The sequence below is a fragment of the Pyxicephalus adspersus genome, chromosome 5, assembly GCF_032062135.1.
Source record: "Pyxicephalus adspersus chromosome 5, UCB_Pads_2.0, whole genome shotgun sequence".
In the NCBI taxonomy this organism is placed as follows: Eukaryota; Metazoa; Chordata; class Amphibia; order Anura; family Pyxicephalidae; genus Pyxicephalus; species Pyxicephalus adspersus.
In genome coordinates, this window is record NC_092862.1 from 133347667 (window position 1) to 133369298 (window position 21632).

The following is a 21632-nucleotide window of genomic DNA, read 5'->3' on the forward strand; positions in this document are numbered from 1 at the left end:
AGACAAGAGTTCTCTGGCGGTGTGACTTTTCTCCCCCAAGGACACCCGTTCCAGCATTGCCTGGCAACGCGTGTGCCTGGGGCGTGACCGCTTAACCACAGTGTCCTCCGCTGCTGGGCTTTCAGGAGGAGTGTCGAAAAAGAGAGGGGTTGGCGGTAGAAGGAATGAAGAAGGAGGAGGAGGGAGAGGACTAGGGTGGCCCATGCTTTCCTACCACACCCCTCGGTGGGGGTACCTTTCTATCTTTTTTTTTTATATAGTATGACAGAATTTTTTTTTTTACCAAACGGTCTACTTTGGTAAATAGCAGGAGGTATCAAACACTGAAAAGTCTGTATTTTTTAACAGTAGGACAGAAATTTTTCTGTGGCAAACTGGCTTTTTTGGTAAATAGCAAGAGGTATCACACTAAAATATCTGTATTTTTTTAGAGTAGGACAAAATTTTTTTCTGTAGCAAACTGGCTTCTTTGGTACATAGGAACAGGTAGCATCAAAAACTGCTATATCTGTATATATACAGATATACAGAAGGCTCCTAACCTGTCCCTGGCACAATCCACGTCTCTCCCTGCTTCTATCCTTCACCCAGAACACAAGATGGAGTGACTGACCCCCCTCATTCCCTGTATATATGCCTGTGCTCAGATCTCTCCTGATTTGGCTGCTGGGCCTTGCTGTGCATCCCGGGAGCAAAGGATTTGCCCCCAGCTGCGATTCTCGCTGGAAATAGTGTCCAACTTACAAATCTTGCTCGCTCATACCGAATACAGAGGTCTCTTTAACAGGTTACTAATACCACTATATCATTAGAAGCAACATATGTGGAGCTTTCTGTTCAGTTAACCTCTCATAGTACAACCTTGGAACGCCATGGGCTCAATTAAATGCGCCCTTCTTACTACATGATGATACAGAAAACCGTATCCAGCGCAATAATATTCGTATTAGGGGCTTACCAAGGACTGTATCTAACTCTGACCTGTCTCCTGCAGTGCATGCAATCTTTGCCAAGCTCCAAAATGCACCTCCAGATCTAGATCTCGAGATAGATCTAGTGCACAGAACCTTAGGACCGTGCAGTAAAGACAACCAGAGGCCCAGAGATGTAATTTGTAGAGTCCACTTTTATCTCACCAAAGAGAACATTATCAAGAAAGCTAGAGAGGCAAAATTTATTGAATATGTTGGGGTACATCTCCAATTTTCCTCAGACTTATCTAAATTTACACTAGATATGCGCAGAGCTCTTAACCCTCTTTTACAGCTCTTGAAGGAAAGAAATATTCCTTATAGATGGAGGTATCCCTTCCAACTCACTGACCGGAACAACGGAAGGAATTATGTATTTCGTCACCCAGCAGATCTCCAATGTTTTTTGGAAAAACTCCATTTACCTCCAGTGGAGTTATTAGATTGGCCATCAGCGATGCTTACTACAAATAGGGGTCTCCAAGCAATGTCTTCTTCCTCAGCACTACACCCATTGTGTACCATTATCTAGTCCTTGCACCTCTGAAGAGTCACCTGGTTGCTACAGATTGGCGATAAGAGAGGAGAGAAAGAAATATTGTCACAGTTTGGCGAAAGAGAAAGAAGGAGGGGAAAGAGGAAAGGAGGAAAAAGAGAAAAGAGAAAAAGGGGAAAAGGTCCAAAGGTCCTAATGGTCCAAAAAAATGTGCACAGCTAATATACGCACAGCATAAGGCGTGAGTCCATATTTTGTTTTTGCAGGAAAAGCATTTTCAGACTAATAAAATACCAACCCTCTGTAATAGATACTATACAACATGGCACCATAGTTCGAACCCAGATACTAGATCTAGTGTCCAAAGCATTTCATAAATCTTTGCCAGCCACTGGTGCTCTGTCCATTTGTGCAGGATGAATGGTCTGGTATCCCCCCCTTGCTATGGTTCTGCAGGAAGCCTGTAGTAGGTGGGCATCCCTCGTCCCACCCACAGCTCTAATTTCTGCACAAACTATGTACAGGACAGTGATTATATCACCATGACTTTTGCAAGGTGGCTTGTGAGCTGGATACATAATACCCAGCATTGCAATAACAATAAATTGGCAAAAAATGTATATACAATATCTCCCAGGACACTATTACTATTAATACATTGGGCCTGATTTATTAAAGCTCTCCAAGGTTGGAGAGGATACACTTTCATCAATCAAGCTGGGTGATCCAGCAAACCAGGAAGGGATCTGGTCCAGAATTAAAAACAATTGCTAACAAATAGCAAATCACTTTTAAGAATGCCATTTCAGGTTTGCAGGATCACCCAGCTTCACTGATAAAAGTGTATCCTGTCCAGTCTTGGAACGTTTGCTGACATTGGCTGATTGGTGGGATTACCTTCACTTCCTAATCCAAAGATGCAACAAGAAATAAAAGAACATTTTTACAAAGTAAAGGGATTTTTCGTTTTTGGGTGGCACTTGAACATATTATTATTATTATTATTATTAATAATAAAAATAAGGATTTATATAGCGCCAACATATTACGCAGCGCTGTACATAAAACATAGGTTTCAATTGCAAAAACTGTATCTATCTATACTCCTCCTGCTAAGTCTCAGTCAGGGCTCTGCAATTAGCAAAACCAATTCTTCCAGCTAAATGGAGAGCTGTAGTTGTGACTGTGGGCCTGATTTAATAAAGTTCTCCAAGGCTGGAGAAGATACACTTTCATCAGTGAACTTGAGAAATCCAGCAATCCAGGGAATATCTGATTGCCTTGGGGAATCAGGAATGATTGTTTTCCCCTGTTGAAGTAAATTGATTCATGATCTATAAGGTTTTTTTCTATTCCTTTGAATCAACTCTGCATACATGGTCCTATCTGGAGGTTTTCCATTATATTTACCTTTTGCTCAAGTGTCAAACTTTACTTTTTGGTTCTGTCTTTATTTTCAAGCTGATTATGTAACCATGTAAAACTTGATTACTTGATTATTTTTTGAAGAATCATATCATCTTTAAAGCACAATATCTCGGGTGAAGCCATTCGCCTCACAAGGTAGTCACAACTGAAGGCTCCAAGCAAGACTTAGATAGGAAATACGAAAAGGAATGCCAAACTACTTCAAATCATTTGGGGCGGCGGTCATACCATTTATTGTTCAATACCAAAGGATATCCAAAGTGTTTTATAGATCATTCAAACGTTCCCTTTATCAGGGTTTAATGCGTATCCCTAAATCCAGACAGCGGGCCATCAGACTGACTCTGAGTAGAGCCGTGGAATGAATGCATTGGGTCAGCATTGGCTTCATTTATTTTCAACACTAAGCTCTAAAATAGGAAGACTTTGCCTAACCCCAGATACACATTGAATGTATATGTCATTATAGGCCACGTGATTTAGCTAAATGTGGTCATCTTTCCAACTTCTGAATGATGTCATGTTATCATCCTAAATTCCATCATGTTACCATCCTCTAAATGATGCCAGACCCTAAATAATCCTATTTTACTATTCCTTAATTGATACCATGTTAACCTTCCTCTAAATAATGTCATGCTACCATACCAGGCATTTCCAAAGTCCGGCCCGGGATCCAATTGTGGCCTGTGTTCAGATTTCCACCAGCCCGCAGCCTCGGTCATAAAATCAATAATATGTGGCCCCCCAGCACTGTTGACGATAGTATAAAATAGACCTATACAAAAGCTATTTTATATTTGTTGTTTAATCACCTTGCAATTATCGTCCCGCTGCTCGGCAGTCATAATCGGCAGGACGGGAGTCCCCATGTGTGCTTAGGGAATTCCCCTACGTCATTATAGTGGGCGTGTGTTGTGTGGGACCCGCACAGACACGTCCACTCTGATTTCAAGAACATGCTTTGCACCGAGCCCACACTGACACCAGACTCCGTGCACAGGGAATCCTTCACGTCACCCTGGTGGGTGTGTGCTGTGCGGGACCCGGGCAGACAACGCTCACACTAACCCTTCATGGTAATGGTTCAATGAATGTCAGGCTAATTGGTCGGCCCCCACACAATTTCACCTTACCAAATCTGGCCCTCTTTGCAAAAAGTTTGGACACCCCTGCTCTAAACAATATCCTGTGACCTTTCTCTTAATGTTTCTAGTTTACCTTTGTATAAATTTTGCCATGTTACCATAGTCTGAATGATTCCATATTACCATCCTTTGAATTCTACCATGTCTTAATGATGTTATGTTACCGTTAGGCAAGTAATGCCATTTTACCAGCCCTAGAATAATATCATGTTACCATTGCGTTAATGATGCCATGACTCTAAATGATGCAATGTTACTCTGAATGATGCCATGACTCTGGATTACACCATGTAACACTCTCTAAATGATGACATACTACAATCTTCTTAATGATGACATTTTAGGATGCCCTAAATAATGCAATTTTACTATTATCTTAATGAGACCATATTATGCTCTGAATGGTCTTAATGGTACAATGTTACCAGCTTATAAATAATGTTATATAACTGGACTTTGATATTACCATAAATTACATGTCACCTTACCATCTTCTGAGAGGTGCCATTGTCTACATAATACCATATTCCCACCATCTGAATCATAAGAATGCTGCCTTATCATCTTATCATCTTATGTCTAAATAATGTTATATAATTAAAAAAAAACTTAAAAAAACTGTTTGTCTATAGACCGCAATATCCCATACAGACACCCCAGACTAATTTTTTAAAGAAACAGAAATGCTTTTCGGAAGGATTCAGGAAGGATTTTTATGGCTAGTGACTAATATGTCCTTAAGACCAGGGGTATCATCCAATGCCTAGGAATGTCTCAAAACCATACTCCAACCAAAAGGATTTATTCTCATCTGTAAAGGGCTGATAGGGTCTGTTTCTTGAACCCTCTGGGCTGAGTTTTCATGACTTTGTTCCTATTGAGGAGAACAAGAAGTAAACAGAAATCTCTAAAATACGAACACATTTTAGCAAATAGGACAGGAGTTGGACAATGTGTGACATGGACTGGAAATGAGTGAAAATCTTTTGTATTGGGGTCACATATATAAATATTTATATTTTCCCCCACATTTTACAAAACAAAAAGAAAATATTGTAGTTCAATTTCGTTTCTAAGACTCATTGGCCCTGATTTGTGAAAGCTTTCCAGGGCCAGAGAGGATACACTTTCATCAGTGAACCTGGGTGATCCAACAAACCTGGTCCAGGATTTAAAACATTTGCTAGCAAATAGCAAATGACTTTGACGAAATCCATGCCAGGTTTGTTGGATCACCCAGCTTCACTGATGAAAGTGTATATTCTCCATTGAGCCCATTGTGATGAAAATAAAGAACTAAACCACAGTTTATTTCTAAAGATTTATTAAAGCACAGATTGTTTGAAAGTAAAAAGCTTTCTTGGGACTTTTAAAAACAGTATTGCGGCACAAAATATTGCTCTTATATATTGTCTGTAAACTAGACCACTGTCATTCAATATGGACTTCGCTTTTTTGGAAATCCAGTGGCTAATTACTCTCTATAGCAGGCTGAGCAGACCTGCGGCTCTCAAGGTGTGGTGAAACAACGCAGTCCCAGAATGTGCTACCAGCAAGAGACATGCAGGGACAGTCAGTTCCTCCACAGCTGGAGAGTTTGCAATCCGCCAACCTCTGCTCTATAGGATGTCTATTTCCCGCTCTTGAATTAACAGCAAAAGGCACTTGAAAGCTGGTTTTCTTCAAGGTTTAAACACAAGGGAAAAGAATATGTTGCTGGTCAAGGTTTTCTAGGGTTTGGAAGGACATGTTCACTCCTGATAGTCATCGTGGTGCTGGGAGCTCTCGTTAATAACCTGCAAAAAATACATTGACAGCATTAATTTGTGTTATTTAGGAACTTTCTATTTCTATTAGTGTTTCTTAAGAAATCTGGTGATATTTCTAAACTACCATCTGTTTAGAAGTAAGGTTTGTCCCACTGCTAATACCGACACCCCATAGTTTTGAAGATTTATTATAAACCCTAAATGATACTTGTAATTTAGGAAGAAAAAAGGGAAGGAAAGGCTGCTGTGTTTGCATCCAGGGAGTAATAACTGGATTCCATGCTATTTTTAACGTGCCCAAAGCTAAATTAATAGCACCAACCTGTCCATCTCTGGTCTCCACAGTCTTGATCAGAAGTGTCCTTTTGGAATGGGAATCTACTGGGTGGGAATCAAAGTTTGTTTCTGAAAAAAAAATATCAGGTTATAGAAAAATGTGCAGAAACTTTGACTTAAATGCACAAATCTGCTGTAACTCTGATGCAGGTTCTAGGTTTGTGCCTTTCAGGAAGCTTTCCATTGAAGCACCTAAACCTCTATGATGCACTGATTTGCAGAAGTGTGAATAATTAAAAAACATTTACCTCTCAAGCTCATGGTGGAAAAGGTGTTGACTGGAATGGTGATTCTGAAAACAAAAATGGAATCATAAATTAGGTTAATGCATAAGCCATTGTCATTTTTATCCCTGACAATTTAGATTTCTTATACATATTTTATATACAAGTACATATATCATATACAAGTCTCAAGGAGGGGTACACACTGCAAGCAAGTTTCTCAGGGTTCGTTACATTCCCCTAGGTAGGTAAAAGAATAGATTGTATCATACTAGTCCTTGTAGTTAGGAGCAAGAATGTATTGTACCAAATCCAAATGTAAAGTTTCATATAGGCACTCAATAATCCCCCTCATAATGATGATTTTTGGTTGCTTTATAGGACATTGAAACCCTATACAAATGGAGGCACTATTCTATGCCCTCTCCAATACTTAAATAACAGGTGTTGTTAGCAGTCTGTCAATTAGTGATCCACCAAGGCTTTGGACCTAAATGAATGTTGGATTTTCACCCAAAACAATTACGAACAATAGTCTCCAATTAGGAAAATCTAGTGTTTGTATGGAGCCTATGTGTGTCTGATGCTGTAGATCTTTGCTGCAGCACCCACCCCCAATCACATGTACCAACAGGTAATATTGATGAACAATATTTTACTATTCAAGTACCAAGCAATACAAGTCCTGTAGCAGTGACACGATCTCTGACCCCCACAGCATTCTCTTGCACTCTGTCATCCAAATTGCTTTCCTAGGCAACGATCCAATGAAAACAGCATAGCTCCTTTCCTATAACATTCTCCACCATACAACATCCCCCCATATACTAATCTTCCCTATGCATATTGCTCTTCAAGACATTATAGCTTTGCATATAAGCAACATTTTATTAAAACAGCCTATCACCTCCTCCTTGCAGAACTCTCTATCATACACAGCAAAGCTCCTCCCTTCTGCAACATTCTCTTGCACAAGAAAGCTCTTCCCCCGACTAACATTCTCTTGAAAACAGTGTAGCTCTGCTCCCTACTCTCTTGCATATGGCCTGACTTTGCATTTGATGAACCGACCAATTCTGCTTCTATTACCTGCTCTCTTCTCCCTCCAGCAGTTTCCTGTAAGTGGCGATCTCAATATCAAGAGCCATCTTTACGTTAAGCAGATCCTGGTACTCGCGCAGGTGGCGGGCCATTTCTTCCTTCATGTTCTGGATCTCATCCTGGAGGCGGTTAATAGTGTCTTGATAGTTAGCAGCTTCAATGGCAAAGTTGTCTTCCATCTCGCGCATCTGGCGCTCGTAAGATTCGTTCTGCAAGATAGGACAATTCACATGTAGATAGCAATAATATCCAGGACATTACAGTTATAAAACGAGAAATGTTAGCTAAATGATATGGATATATGTATATATATATAAATATATATATATATATATATATATATGATTATGGTACAGCAATCTTAACCCTACCAAGCATCTCCATAGGTGGGTAATAATGGGCAGTTGTTGGGGCTTCCAGGAAGGTGCAAGGACAAACAATGGGTTTACTTTAAAGTTTTTCTGCAGGCAACCTATAGAGCACCTGGTGCAATTTTTTGTATAGTGCACTTGTGCACTATCACTTTTTCGTTTTTACTTCTGAAAATGGCCACGCAATATGAAATGGTAATGTGATAATGGTGTTGAATCATTTACACATATGAGGGCAGACAATTCTCAATGGTTCCTGATTCGTATACTCATTGTAAATCAGTGAGTAAGAAAGTACTGAAGAAGGTGGCCAGCGTAAGAGCCAAGAAATTTGCATTTTCAATAATGTTAGAAAGACAATTCCTTCTACTTTTGTACAGTAAAAATATATATAAAACTTGAGCTCTTTTTTTTCTTGCTGTACTTGGTCATTTCTTGTTATATATCAATAAACATACTGTATGTTGCCCACAGGCAAGTGAATAGCAGACCTTTGATATAGTATATATTTATATATATATATATATATGGCTCATGCACATTTAGTCCTTCCTTTCCCAACACAGACTCGCACAATAAAACATAACCAAACAAATATCTTTTTTTACTTACAGATCCTTTCATTGCATCCACCTCACAGGTGAGGGTCTGGATCTGCCGGCGGTAATCATTGGCCTCTTGCTTAGCCTGACGCAAAGCTTCATTGTTGCGGTTAGCAGCGTCGGACAGATCAGCAAACTGGAGCAAACAAAACAGATGACTTAGCATTCATACTTTACTTAAGTTTGATAATATAAAGGATCATACCATTCCCAAATGAGTCATTGGCAGGCACCAATTATACAAACCATTTATTAATATGGGACAAAGATTTATGATTCATCAAAAAGGAACTGATTCCTTTACTAATCTGTATGTGTTGCCAGATTTGAACTATACAGCTTGTATACAACTCACCAGTGTATAATTAGCCAAGGAAAAATCAGTTCTTTTCTAACCCCCTATTCCCATCCTATTCTTTTATAAGCCATCAAGGTCTTGGGCTATACAATATATACATCTCCATGCTTGGTGGTGGTGGTAGTAGGGGGGGGGGGTTAGTTAAAGTTGAGGGAGTTGAGGACGTAACTACTGACTTTTCATACAAATCCAACATTTGCATAATAACAGCAGTATTGTTAAGTCTGTTTAGGCTGCACATTTCGAAGTATGAAGGACTTTTTTTAAAATAACCTATGGGGCAAATTATGACAGTGCTACTTAAGAGAAAATAATTACTTTAGGCTTGCTTATTTTTAGCTAAGCCTAGGATAAAATTGATTCCCAGTAAACTGGAGATCGTATCACACCCTTCTCACTGCTCTGTAACCTAATGATTTACCTTAGACTTGTAATAGTCCTCAGCATCTTGAAGATTCTTAGCAGCAACGTTTTCGTACTGCTGACGGACGTCACGCAGAGCTGCGGTGAGGTCGGGCTTAGCCACATCCATGTCTATCTGAATGTGTTGTTCTTGGATTTGAGCTTGAAGTTCACGAATTTCCTGGAAAGGAGAAAAATAAATATTTAGGAACACTTAATTAAGACAGAACATATAACAATTGACTATTATCTAGTAGACCTTCACAATCCATCATCTATGAAGACAGTTGGGTTGTATGTGCACATAGTGCTGTAACATGTGCTTCATCATCATCTGAAAGCTATCAGATATGTAAAGAATGGACTATGACTAAATGGTGATCAAAATTGTCCATTTCCCCTTGATCTTGGTTCTCCCACCCTAAGCCCAGGTCTTCATAGATTTAGTTCTATTCTATTTAATCCCAAAGAAGTTAAACATCATTATCTCTGAAAAATCAGTAATCCCTAATGAATGAATAGGCTGCACCCTTATGTGGATATAACTCCCCCACCAGCCATCCAAAATTAGTTTTGATGTTTGCATTGCGTTAATATTGCACTTTGTCATTGTATAATACATTTACTCATATTTATTGAAGAAAATGTGATACAATTGTGATGAGATATTGATCTTGGTTGAGATATAGGATACCCAGACAAAACAAACGTACTGGAACACATACACACCTCATCCTGTATCTTCTTCAGGAAGATGATCTCTTCCTGGAGGGTTTCCAGTTTGCGCTCCAAGTCGATACGTGCCAGGGATGCATTGTCAACATCCTGTGTGAAAAGCAGAACATGCATAAGTTTATTGTGATAACATCTTTAAACACCAAAACAATTATTATTTACAATGAATGTGTCATTGGCCATACTGAACCAGTTGGATATTATTTGAATTTTGCTCAGAAAGGAATTTATTTGTCAAAGTGTGAGTCACAACTGGGTTTAATTTTTGTGCATGGGACAATGGGACTAACACGTGCAATAATTGTAGTTAGAAAGGATCTTTCACAATCCTTTCCAAAAACTGCTCAATGCATGAACGAGTGCTGTACATACAGCACCGTTCTGCTCTAAGAAGAGGGAAGGGGGAGAACCACGAAGTGGCACCCCGCTGTGCTCTCTCCCCTTTCACTTTTATTACGTCCATCGTTTGTGGATCTGCCTTGACGGTCATTCGAACGATGGACAACGAGGACTGTACACATGCCAGATTCTCGTCCGATATCTACCCTGAGACGATTATCGGACGAGAACCGCTGCACGTGTGTAAGTAGCTTAATTCTTCTTTAAGACAAGAAACCTTTAGAAAAAAATTCTAACGGCTGCAAAGAGGAGCTATCGTGATCTGGTGTCTGGTGTTTCCTGTCTCCCTTCTGAATCACTCTGCAGCCTTCACCAGTCTTCCACCGACAAGTGTTGGAATACTGTGTCCCCTGATGCATTATGATTCCTTCATCCAACCTCTGTCGTTACAAAACACGGCAAAAACGCTGGGGTACGAGGATGGAACTATTACACTTGGGGGGTAAAAACCAGCATCCGACACTCCAGGATGTGTCAAATGATGAAGAGTCTTACAAAGGCTGCAGTGGTGGAATGGAGTTAATGTAGGAGAATAAAGCCACCAGAGGGGAGAATAGTAAATCTATTGCCAATGAATGCCATGAAAAAAGATTGGCAGGGTTCCTCTAAGAGGGTCGAGCACATGTGTATTATGTAAAAGGTAGATTTAAAAAAAAAAACTTTTTTGTGGTTGGGTAATTGTTGTGAATATAACTTCAATGGACAGTCACTTTGCCAAGCAGTTTATATTCCTATGGTAAATCAGCCCCAAGATATCCAAAGCACTGATAGTTCTTGTTGTTCACTCCTTGATAATTAAGACCTAATATATTAGCCTTCACTTGCATGCAGCATACAGATATACTTTAAATATTATGTATAAATAATCTTTCTCTTGTTCTTGGACTACACAGCAAGGTTGTAGATGACTGAGCAAAACAAGAAACAGCTGATAATGTGAGTTGTGATGTGACTGAGACCTCCATGAATGGCTCACATTTACTTTCCATATGAAAGACCATGGCACAAAGAGTTTTGTGTTAGGAAATAACTGTGGGTGCGAAAAGTGTCATCATCTAATCTGCCATTGTGTCACTGGCTGCTCTTCTCACAATGGAGCCCAGTGTTAGAAATAAAATTGGAGATGTATATAATACATACAAAATAATAAGGAATAAGGGTGGCTGGTCTGGGATTGTCTGTAGGTTTGCAGAAAATGACTACTCACGCATGATGAATCTAATTTGGTATTTGTTTTAAATATTGCCTACATATCAATATTATACTTGAATTGAATTTCTACTTGTCATGACTTAAAGCTTGTAACTTTGAGTTTATTGTATGCTGTATTCTTTGTATCCTTTGTTTCTTAAAAAAAAAAAAACATTCAATGCATTCAACTGTATTGTGAACAAATCACAAGCATGAGATATATGAGCCAAATCGAGAAGTCTATATCTTCGTTTACATGGCTGTGATTGGTAGGGAGGGGGAAGATGATCCAACCTGTGACAGTCTGCAGTATCTGGCAGGAAGGAGGGGAGGAATCTCTAACTAAGCTATCCTACAGTCTGACATAACCAGTGGAAAAAGAACAATCACCACCATTTCTTACTAATGAAACCAGTTTGGCAGCATGGGGCAGTTGCTGGACTTTTTTACATCTCAAGCTGCACTGCTTTTTGCAAAATACTGTATTCATATATTTTGATTTTCTTGGAGCTTATTTAAAGTGTATATCTAGGCAAATGAAAAAAATAATATAAATTAAAAAAATCTCTGCAATACATGCTGCATGTAAAGAAAATCCTCATAGAAATCCTGAGAGCTCTTACATTTTTGTCTGTGAGCTGACAACGCTACTTCTGCTTCATTGAAAACCCAAGCAGTGTTGTCAGCAATCCCGGGGTCTCCAATGGTGGACTACAGAACACATTCCTTGCCCTTCTTCTCCATAATATAAATGGGGTGTTCCTGAGAACTGACAACCCTGCTTGGAATTTCATTGCAGCCGAGTTGTCAACTTTAAAATGACTTTAGGGATCACTAGATTCCTGGAAGATTAGAACGTTTTTTTCTGTGCTTGCAGCATTTTTAAGGATAAAGAGCGGGAAAGAGAGAAATGTGCATGTATTGCAGAGATGAAGAGAAAACATGTTTGTTATATTGTTGCAAGCAAAGAAATTTGATAGAATTAATGTAAAAAGACCCTGTAGAATGATTGAGCTTTAAAGTCACTTATATAACCTTTATTTGATGGATTTACCTCCTTTGTTTTAGAGTCTTTCCATGACTTAAATACAATACTACCAGGAAATTTACAGGAAGACCTTGCAGCATGGTGGAGGGGGAACGGCTGCACGGGGCGAATCCAGCTGCCACATCAGCTATCTCGGGATTGCACAATTTAATATTTTATTCATCCTCATATACTGCAGATTGTGAATGTTGTGTAATGCGGAGCAGCCTCCTCCCTTGTGCCAACAATGTGGATGATTGTTAGTAGAGGGATAAACATTTCCACATTTAGGCCACGTCTAGGTTTCAGTGTGCTATAGCTGCAATGGCAGCAAATCTGAAATCACATTCTATTGTTCTGCCAACCTAGCTGATTGTACTGCAACTACTGCTTCATGCATCTGGGACTTTATTCTTACTAAAGACTGTAGCTTTAATCTGAAGGAGAAGGGAGCTGCAGGGTAGCAGTGTAAATAATATATTAAAGTTCTCCATTCCTGGAGAGGCCTGGGTGAACCTCCACGGCCTGGAGATGAACCTGAGGGATCCAGCAAACTTGGAATGGATCTGGTCCATTGAAAACATTTGCTAACAAATAGCAAATGACTATTAAGAAATCCATTCCAATGAACCAGATCCATTCCAGGTTTGCTGGATCACCCAGGTTCACTGATGAAAGTGTATCCTCTCCAGCCTTATCTGTATCTGTCTGTCATTTGCAACCCCTATGTAATATCCAGCGCTGCGTAATATGTTGGTGATATGTAACTCCTGTTTAATATTAAAAAATAAAAGCCCACACTACATTACAGTGTATGGATAGCCAAACTTTAGATAAAGTAGATAAGTGTTCAGACCCCTCCAGGTTATTCTTTGTCTGCCTTTGTACCTATTCCCAGGATACACCTACCCACTGCATTAAATATTATTAATTAGGTAACTGCATAGATTCTTTTTATGATGATAGAGTTGACCAACTTGTGAACTTCCTGCCCAAAGATCTAGCTGGAAGACAGAGGCAGAATTCCCCTCCTACACAACATTTCTCGTAACAAGTGTCCCCATTGGAAATTGGTCACCAATATCTCTACCACAGAGAGCAATGACACCTAACAGAGGGTCCAAGCAAACCCAAATTAAAAAAAAAAGTTTTGCATAGCAACTTGATTTTTCAATGATTGGTTTACATATACTTTAAAGTGACTCTGAGTTCCTATTAGGCAATAATTCTTGAATATTTTATTAAAAATTTAACGAGTTTCTATAATTAAAAAGTAATGAAAACAGAAGATCTGACACCTCCGGCCATGTAAATGAATAATTCTATGGTTTCCTCTTCATATCATTGTGCACAATACAATGCTGCCAGTGACGAATGGAATTGCTCTACAAAGAGAATCATTCTCTCCAGCTATAGCAATGGATAGAATTCCTGAATTTGCATTCCTCAGTGGAAGTCGTGAGAAAACAGCAGTGCCTGTCAGGGAAGGAAATAGATGAGGTATTGCTCCCCTGCTCTCTCAGGATCTCTTTGCAGCCGGAGCTACTTTTGTGTGCTGGGAACCTCCTTTGTGTGCTGGGACGGCCATGGGGTTGGGACAAAATCCTGTAAACCATTGAAGGGTCACACAAGTGTCTGGCTATTGTGCTCCATTCTAACAAAGCCACACACTGAATATATGAGGGTCATGCACTCCCTGAAACTGGATTTCTGCATTTGTGTTTTAGGAAAAACAAATTGTGACTATTAGGTGTGGGCTGAGCAACATCGAGAGGAAGGATAATGTCAGCATTCAAATAATTAATTGAAAGTTCTGGAGAAGATAGTAAAACAAAAAGTCTTCCAGTCCCTTGAATAAATTAGATAAGGATTCCAATACAGCTGTAAGTTACAACCATAAGACATTTAGGGTTAAAACGGATTAAAGGATTAATGTATATGGGGTGTGGCTAGTGATCTCAAGTTCTTTTCAAGTATTTTTTGGCTTATAAAAAAAGACCAGGCACTGGTGTCTGTCCCTTTGTGCAGGATGAATGGTCTGGTATCCGCCCCTTGCTATGGTTCTGCAGGAAGCCTGTAGTAGGTGGGCATCCCTCATCCCACCTACAGCTCTCATTTCTGCACAAACTATGTACAGGACATTGATTCTATCACCATGACGTTTGCAAGGTAATGATTGAGTTTACATCCACTGGTTACTCTTTATCCAAAATAACTAGGAATATTGCTTGTGAGCTGGATACATAATACCCACCCAGCATTGCAATAACAATAAATTGGCAACACAATAAAAGTATATATACAATATCTGCCAGGACACTATTACTAATATTAGATTGGGCCTGATTTATTAAAGCTCTCCAAGGCTGGAGACGATACACTTTCATCAGTGAAGCTGGGTAATCCAGCAAACCTGGGATGAATCTGGTCCAGAATTAAAAACAATTGCTAACAAATAGAATGCGTCCAACTAAATGGAGAGTGGTAGTTGTGACTCAATAGGCCTTATTTAATAAAGCTCTCCGAGGCTGGAGAGAATACACTTTCACCAGTGAAGCTGGGTGATCCAGTAAACCTTGAATGGATTTCTTTAAAGTCATTTGCTATTTGTTAGCAAATGTTTTGAATCCTGGACCAGATCCATTCCAGGTTTACTGGATCACCCAGCTTCACTGATGAAAGTGTATCCTCTCCAGTCTTGGTGAGCTTTAATAAATCAGACCTAATGAAAGGGTATTGGGGACTGCTACAGAGAGACCAGTGGTTCTTCTCTGCAGCATTTGGTTAACTGGGCAAAACTTAAAAATTACCATTTATATAATATTTATTTTGTAGCTAATTCTTTCCTCTGATCTATACTACATCCTGATACTCATTGGAGCCATTTATTCCGAATCAAACCCTAAACTACAACTACAATATGGGGCAATTCTGAGTGCTAAACATTACTCTGACTTTCTGATTTGCATTCTTGTTCCAGATCTGCAACTGGAAATGCCATGTGATCTTATTCTCATTGTACATTGCTATATCACCCTGATTGTTTTGTGTCACCTATAAACTATCTCTAAATAGAATGTGACAACCGGATCACATGGACAGGAAGAGACGAGTGTTAAGCAGCATTTCCTGAAAGTAGATAGCATTTCCTAACCCACAAACCTGTCTGAATGACTGTAAGTTGCTCTCAGCTTCTTCCTTCTGAATCATTTCATCTTGCAGCCTGAAATCAGAAAAAAGATGTCTGTTAGTTCTCGCCATACCACTGAGCAGAACACAAATAACAGAAGAGAAATAAGCAGTTCCAAAAAACAAAATAAAAAAACAGGTCTGGTCTGTTATTGATGCCTGAAGTCACTAGCCAAACTTCAGTGTCATGTTCTCTGCTTGGTGAATAAATGGGTGAATCTGATTGCTACAGGCAGCCTACTGCCTAAAGCAGAAAGTCTGTGATGTGTCACAAGATCACACATGATCTAAATTATTTACAGACCTAAGTTACATTTATGATATTAGCTATTAGTTTGTGTAAAGCTAAACTCCAGACATATGCTGGAGACCATCGTTTAATTCAGCTATTTAGACAATAATAAAGTAAATTGATTTTATTTTTCCTGTAAAACAGCCAGACTAACTACATGAATCTGTCGGTGTATTACTTTACAGTATTTAGAATGCTTAGCAGGAAGCATAGTAGTTCAAGCCAGTGAAGCTCTACCACATTGCATGGGGCTTTCAGTCTAACACTGAGTATTTGCTGCCAGGAGGTGAGAGCACAGTAGTAATCATATCAATGTGGGATTGTTTCATTATTACTCAACCAATAGGGTGGGGGTTGGTCAGTGACCAAATTATATTGACTGCAGTAAAGAATGCTAAGCTCAGTGAGGATGCCAAGAGTCCGCCCACAACCTGGAGTGCTGGAGGGAAGACTATGGCGCTAGCTGCAGAGTGAATGATCGACACAATAAGTAAAAGTGCTTTATACCGGCACCCTAGGCAAAAACAAGCATTTAACCTGGGTGATGCAGGAGCAGGCTTACTGCAAGTATCATTTTCCCCTAACATTTAACTTAAAAGTGTCCATGTGCTAAGCCATGCCTTTTTAAATCTATATGTTCTTAACAGTTTAGCAAGTCTTCACTGACCTCTGTAGCTGCAGGCACTGTGGAGCAGTTCATCCTCAAAATTCACAAGAGCCATGAAGTACTTTTCCCAGCAGCTCAGCTCCCCTGCCCCCCCTTCAAGATCGCTATGATTAGAATTCCAATAGGCTGCCAAGTCATTGGTGGGAAGGGCAGGGTGAGCTGAGCTGCTGAGAGTATTATTGTCTAAGTATAAATCTAACAAAAGAGTCTGGAACAAAACCTTACATCAGGGCTGTAATAAAACAAACTGTAACCTGTGATCCTGTAAAACTCAGCACAAAAGCAATTTTTTTCTCTCTACGCATTTCTGAGATTTTCCCAGTCCTGCCGGGGCACACAGCTAAGTGCATAATAGCACTTCTGCTGTTACAGTCATATACTGTAAAAGGAATCAAATGGTGCACTCACTCTGCTCCTAGCAGACTGAACAATGAATGAGAAGCCACAGATTGATGAGGTCATCTGTCTGCTCTACTTTCCACCTGTCCATGCTCTTTGTTAGAACCTAAGCAGGCAACACACCTGATTGGCTTCCATTTCTGACCCTTCTTCCTCAAAGGGCTGATGCACAGCAGATTTAAAAGTTGCATGAAATGTTGTTTTATATCTGGCTAGAATTGAATTGACATAAAGCTGAACACGCCGTAGTGGCAATACCAGAAAGTGAGACTTTACTGCAGCAAACAATAATTGCATAAGACTGCAGACCTGTAAGCTGCACCATAAATAGATGATGTATTGTAAATAAGCAAAAATGTTTTTAATAAATATGTTTATAAAAAAAAAAAAAACAATGTACCCCTCTAAAACAAAAAGAATTAACACCAGATGTAATTATTTTAGGCATGGACCCCTGGCACCTGTCCAGCCCTTACTAAGCCTTAGCTATAGACCACATCCTCAAGACTTCTCCGAGCGCCACATCATGGTATGAATAGGCTGCCACACCCATCCAGACACAGAAAGAGATAGCAGACGGTCCCCTAGCCAAAATCTTGCCGGTCATACGACCACCACCCCTGGCTGCCCTCTCTTCCAATCCTGTCTCTCTTCCAAATCCTGCCCTAATATTATCTTGCATGGCTGGACTTTTTCATCTTTTTTGCTGGACCAGCAATCCAAACTCTAGAGGATAAGCTGTCCCCTTGTTCCAAGCCAAAAATATTAACCCCAGTGATTTCCAGAAGGCTGACCTACATATTTTATTAGATTTTTGGCAAGACATCTTTTTTTATAATTTTTGAAATATAAGATTTGCTTTGTGGGTTCAGTTAGGCACATCAGTAAAGAGGATCTTGAAGTTTCAACATCACCACTTTTAAAACTTTTGCATAACAGGAAACTATGTATCATTTTAATCTGCAGCAGGAGATTTATAAATGAAATGAGCTGCAAACTAGTAGAGCCTGCATGGAGGAACTTGGGAGTGTTGCTGTAGATAACTTATGGTTGATAAGCACATTTAATAAACATCAAAGTATTTGGCACCGGTACAGTTCTTTTTGGGGCGGTAATTAACCATGAAGGGTTAGAAGCGACTTATGTTAACCTAATTAAAGACCAAAAGCTCATCCTTTAGTCTTTAATAGTCATATGTAATTCTATGTGCAGGGGGTTCATTATATCTATTAGGAAAAACTTTTTCTTTGTTCTGAATGGAACTGAATCTGAATTGTTCTGAATTAGTTACTGGACTTTTTTTTTGTTTTGCAAAATTCTTTGAAACTTAGATGTCCGGACCAAATGTAGCACCCATAGCTAACTTTGGTATAACTTTTTGATTACATTTTCAGCAGAATACAGCACTCCATAATCCTTGGTGTATTACCAAGGAAGGGTATTGTATCAAATCTGTACTCATGCCAAGCCTTTTGTATTTATAAACATTACAGGATAATGTAATGACAGATACAAAAAGAAGTTTTTTTTGGCAGAATATTTGAACTGAAATTATAGTAGCTTTCTTAGACAGTCTCCTATGCTGTTGCAAGGATTTAGAGATGCAACAACCCTTGCAACCCTTGTTTTTCTTGTAAGAAAAGTTTAGGTTCAGTAAAACATATTCTGTTTTCTTTAGATTGATAATTTTTATTTGAATTTGCATTGAAAACAAACAATGTTACAAACAATTAAATATAATTAGGACCTGGGAGGGGGAAAAGGAAACAATTCACACACATGGTGTACACAGAAAATAAAAAAAAAATACATAACTATCAATATCATTGAACTAAAAGTCAACACCAGAACAATAAAACATATTCTCTGTTTTTATACTGCCAAAAAAGCCTTCTTTTTGTGTCTGAAAACTAGAAGTTTGCATTTTAAGGGGTACTGCAATCATGAAGTGATTAAAGAATCAAGTAGGATATTTTAGCTTTGTCTACATGGCTGGGCATAAGGTCAATGTGCAACTCAAGCAAATGGATCTGGACTAGTTCCTCTGAAGAACCAGTAGGTGATCCAGTAGTCCACCACCCTTCGCTCACAAATTATTAATGCATTAAGCTATGTTTTCATCTTTTATATTTAGAACTTACTTTTCTCTGATTCTCTGGAGGTCTTCAGCCAGGTTGTCCCTGTCTACTTCCACCCTGGCTTTCTCATTGGTGAGGAGGTCCACTTGTCTGCGAAGTTCCCTCATCTCTTCTTCATACAGATCCCCGACCCTGGAGGTGCCTTTGCCCTTCAATTGTTCCAGTTCAGCCAACAAGATCTTGTTCTGTTGCTCCACATAGCGCACCTTGTCAATGAAGTTGGCAAACCTGTCATTGAGCTCCTGCATCTCAGCCTTCTCATTGGTCCTGTTGGCTTTGAATTCTAGGTTGATGGCATCGGCTAGGGAGAAGTCTACTGTGTCCTGGAGCCTGGCTGGGGGGAGGCTGCTCCGCAGCCTGACCGAGGAGCTCTTGTAGACCGCGGGGGAGGAGGATGTGAAGACCCCTCTGCTGCTGGATAGACCACCACTGCCAGCACCGGGGCGCAGAGCGCTGCCCAAAGAGTACCTACTGCTGGAGGTGACATAGCGGCTGCTGGTGCCAGAGGAGCTGGATCTGGGGTTCCCCCCAAATATCCTATTGTAGGATGAAGACCTTACAGACATCTTGATCAGGGGTTCTGTAGAAAATCCTTGTAGCTAAAACAGGTCTTCAATGCAAACCAAGCAGTTCTATAGCAGGAGAGAGAGCTGGCATCCAGGGTGGCTTATATACCCAGAAAACTAACGGTGCGCAGTGGGCTCCTGGTGACCAATCACATCACGCATAGCGGAGAACCATCACTAATTCACAGCCAATAGGAAGGAGGAGGGCTTGGCCGCACCCCTCTAGCTGGAGCTTAACATCTAATTTGGCTTTTTTTTTTTTTGCAGAAAAGTTTCTGCAGCTGCTTCTCTTTTTTGTCTGATTTTGCACACAGAAATTTCCATGGATTGCTACAAACACAGAGTCTAATGATTTTTTTCTAGCAGCCTTTGCAGAGATGAATATAATTATTTAGAGAATTATTTAATAGATCAAAAGAATAGTCACAAGAGCTGTGTTATCTACTAGGGAGGGGAAGTGTAGCTTCCAGCCTGCTGGAGAGATACTGTAGAGTTTATTTTTCTAACTTTTTAACATAGGGGAATAATTGAAAAACCTTTCAGCCCTTAGGGAACCCCCTATACTGCAAAAAGAAATTTAGCTTTCTTGATAGGCAAAAAGAATAAAAACAACATTGAAAGTACAATTACAAAGTAGCATGTGAAAAGAGTTACAATATTTTAATATTATACATCAAACAGATCACAAATCTTCGCCTCCTAACTTTTTTATCAAAGATACAGGTATATTATTAATTTTTATTATTATTATTAACCGGATTTATAAAGCGCCAACATATTACTCTGCGTTGTACATTAAATAAGGGTTGCAAATGACAGAGGAATACAATGACACAGGAGGAGGAGAGGACCATGCCCAAAGAGCTTACAATCTATATAAGCAAACTTTTAAAGTTATATATATATTGTTTGCATAGTTACCAGAGAACGCATTATGGAACTAAAATAAATGAACAAACTTCTTTATGGAACCTGAGTGAAATTTAGAGAACCCTTATACTTACTATATCCACTGCTTACAGTATATTAGTGTGGTGGAGAGAATGTCTCCTACATAAATATATTGTAGCTTTTCAAACCTAAATGTGATGGTTACATTCAGTTTGGGGTTTTAGGAGGTATTTTTAATAATAGCACACTTTTCTAGCTAGGGTGAAAACACTCATTCACTGTACTGTGTCTATAGAAAAGTAAAGTGGTCATCCTAGGCTGCTTCCTTGACTGTAAGCACACCCTCCTCTTTTCAGCTCTATTACATAGGGGTGGGGGAATTTGAAGGCTATGTTCAGGTTTTGAGCCTGATTTAATAAAGCTTTTCACGGCTGGAGAGAATATATTTTCATCAGTGAAGCTGGGTGATCCAGCAAACCTGGATTTGATTTCTTTAAAGTCATTTGCTATTTGCTAGCAAATGTTTTGGACCGGATCCATTCCAGTTTTGCTGGATCTCCCAGCTTCACTGATGAAAGTGTATTCTCTCCAGCCTTGGAAAGCTTTAATAAATCAGGCGACTACAGTCTAGGTAAGCAGAGTGTGAAAGCACCAAAACATTGACAATGACAAATGGAAAATGAAATGTCTGTGGTTAAATCGCTGTTTTTGCAAGCGTTTATCCGCAGTATAATAGCAGTCAGCATACTTAGAGGCTCCATGCAGCATCCTAGGTCTCCTGATAATAAAGGATAATAAACTTTCAAAGACTTAAGTTGGAACCCTTTGTGGACACCTGCCAAAAATTATTTTTGTAAGCGGCTAAAAATAATTGTGTAATCATCATTTTGGAGATCAAACTAACTGTTTCTTAAACCATGCTGTTTCCTGAG

The 21632-nt window shown here is 39.4% G+C and overlaps 1 protein-coding gene across 1 annotated transcript; it reads right to left on the minus strand.

Annotated features, from left to right (window-relative positions):
• Positions 1-5350: 5350 nt before the first annotated feature.
• LOC140331611 (vimentin-1/2) lies at positions 5351-19896 on the minus strand. Its single transcript, XM_072412778.1, has 9 exons — positions 19247-19896; positions 15721-15781; positions 9936-10031; positions 9226-9387; positions 8457-8582; positions 7462-7682; positions 6397-6440; positions 6135-6217; positions 5351-5839 (listed from the first exon to the last, which is right to left on the minus strand). Exons 1-9 carry the CDS (start codon positions 19807-19809, stop codon positions 5795-5797), a joined length of 1401 nt encoding a protein of 466 aa, XP_072268879.1. The 5' UTR covers positions 19810-19896; the 3' UTR covers positions 5351-5794.
• Between the last annotated feature and the right edge of the window lie 1736 nt (positions 19897-21632).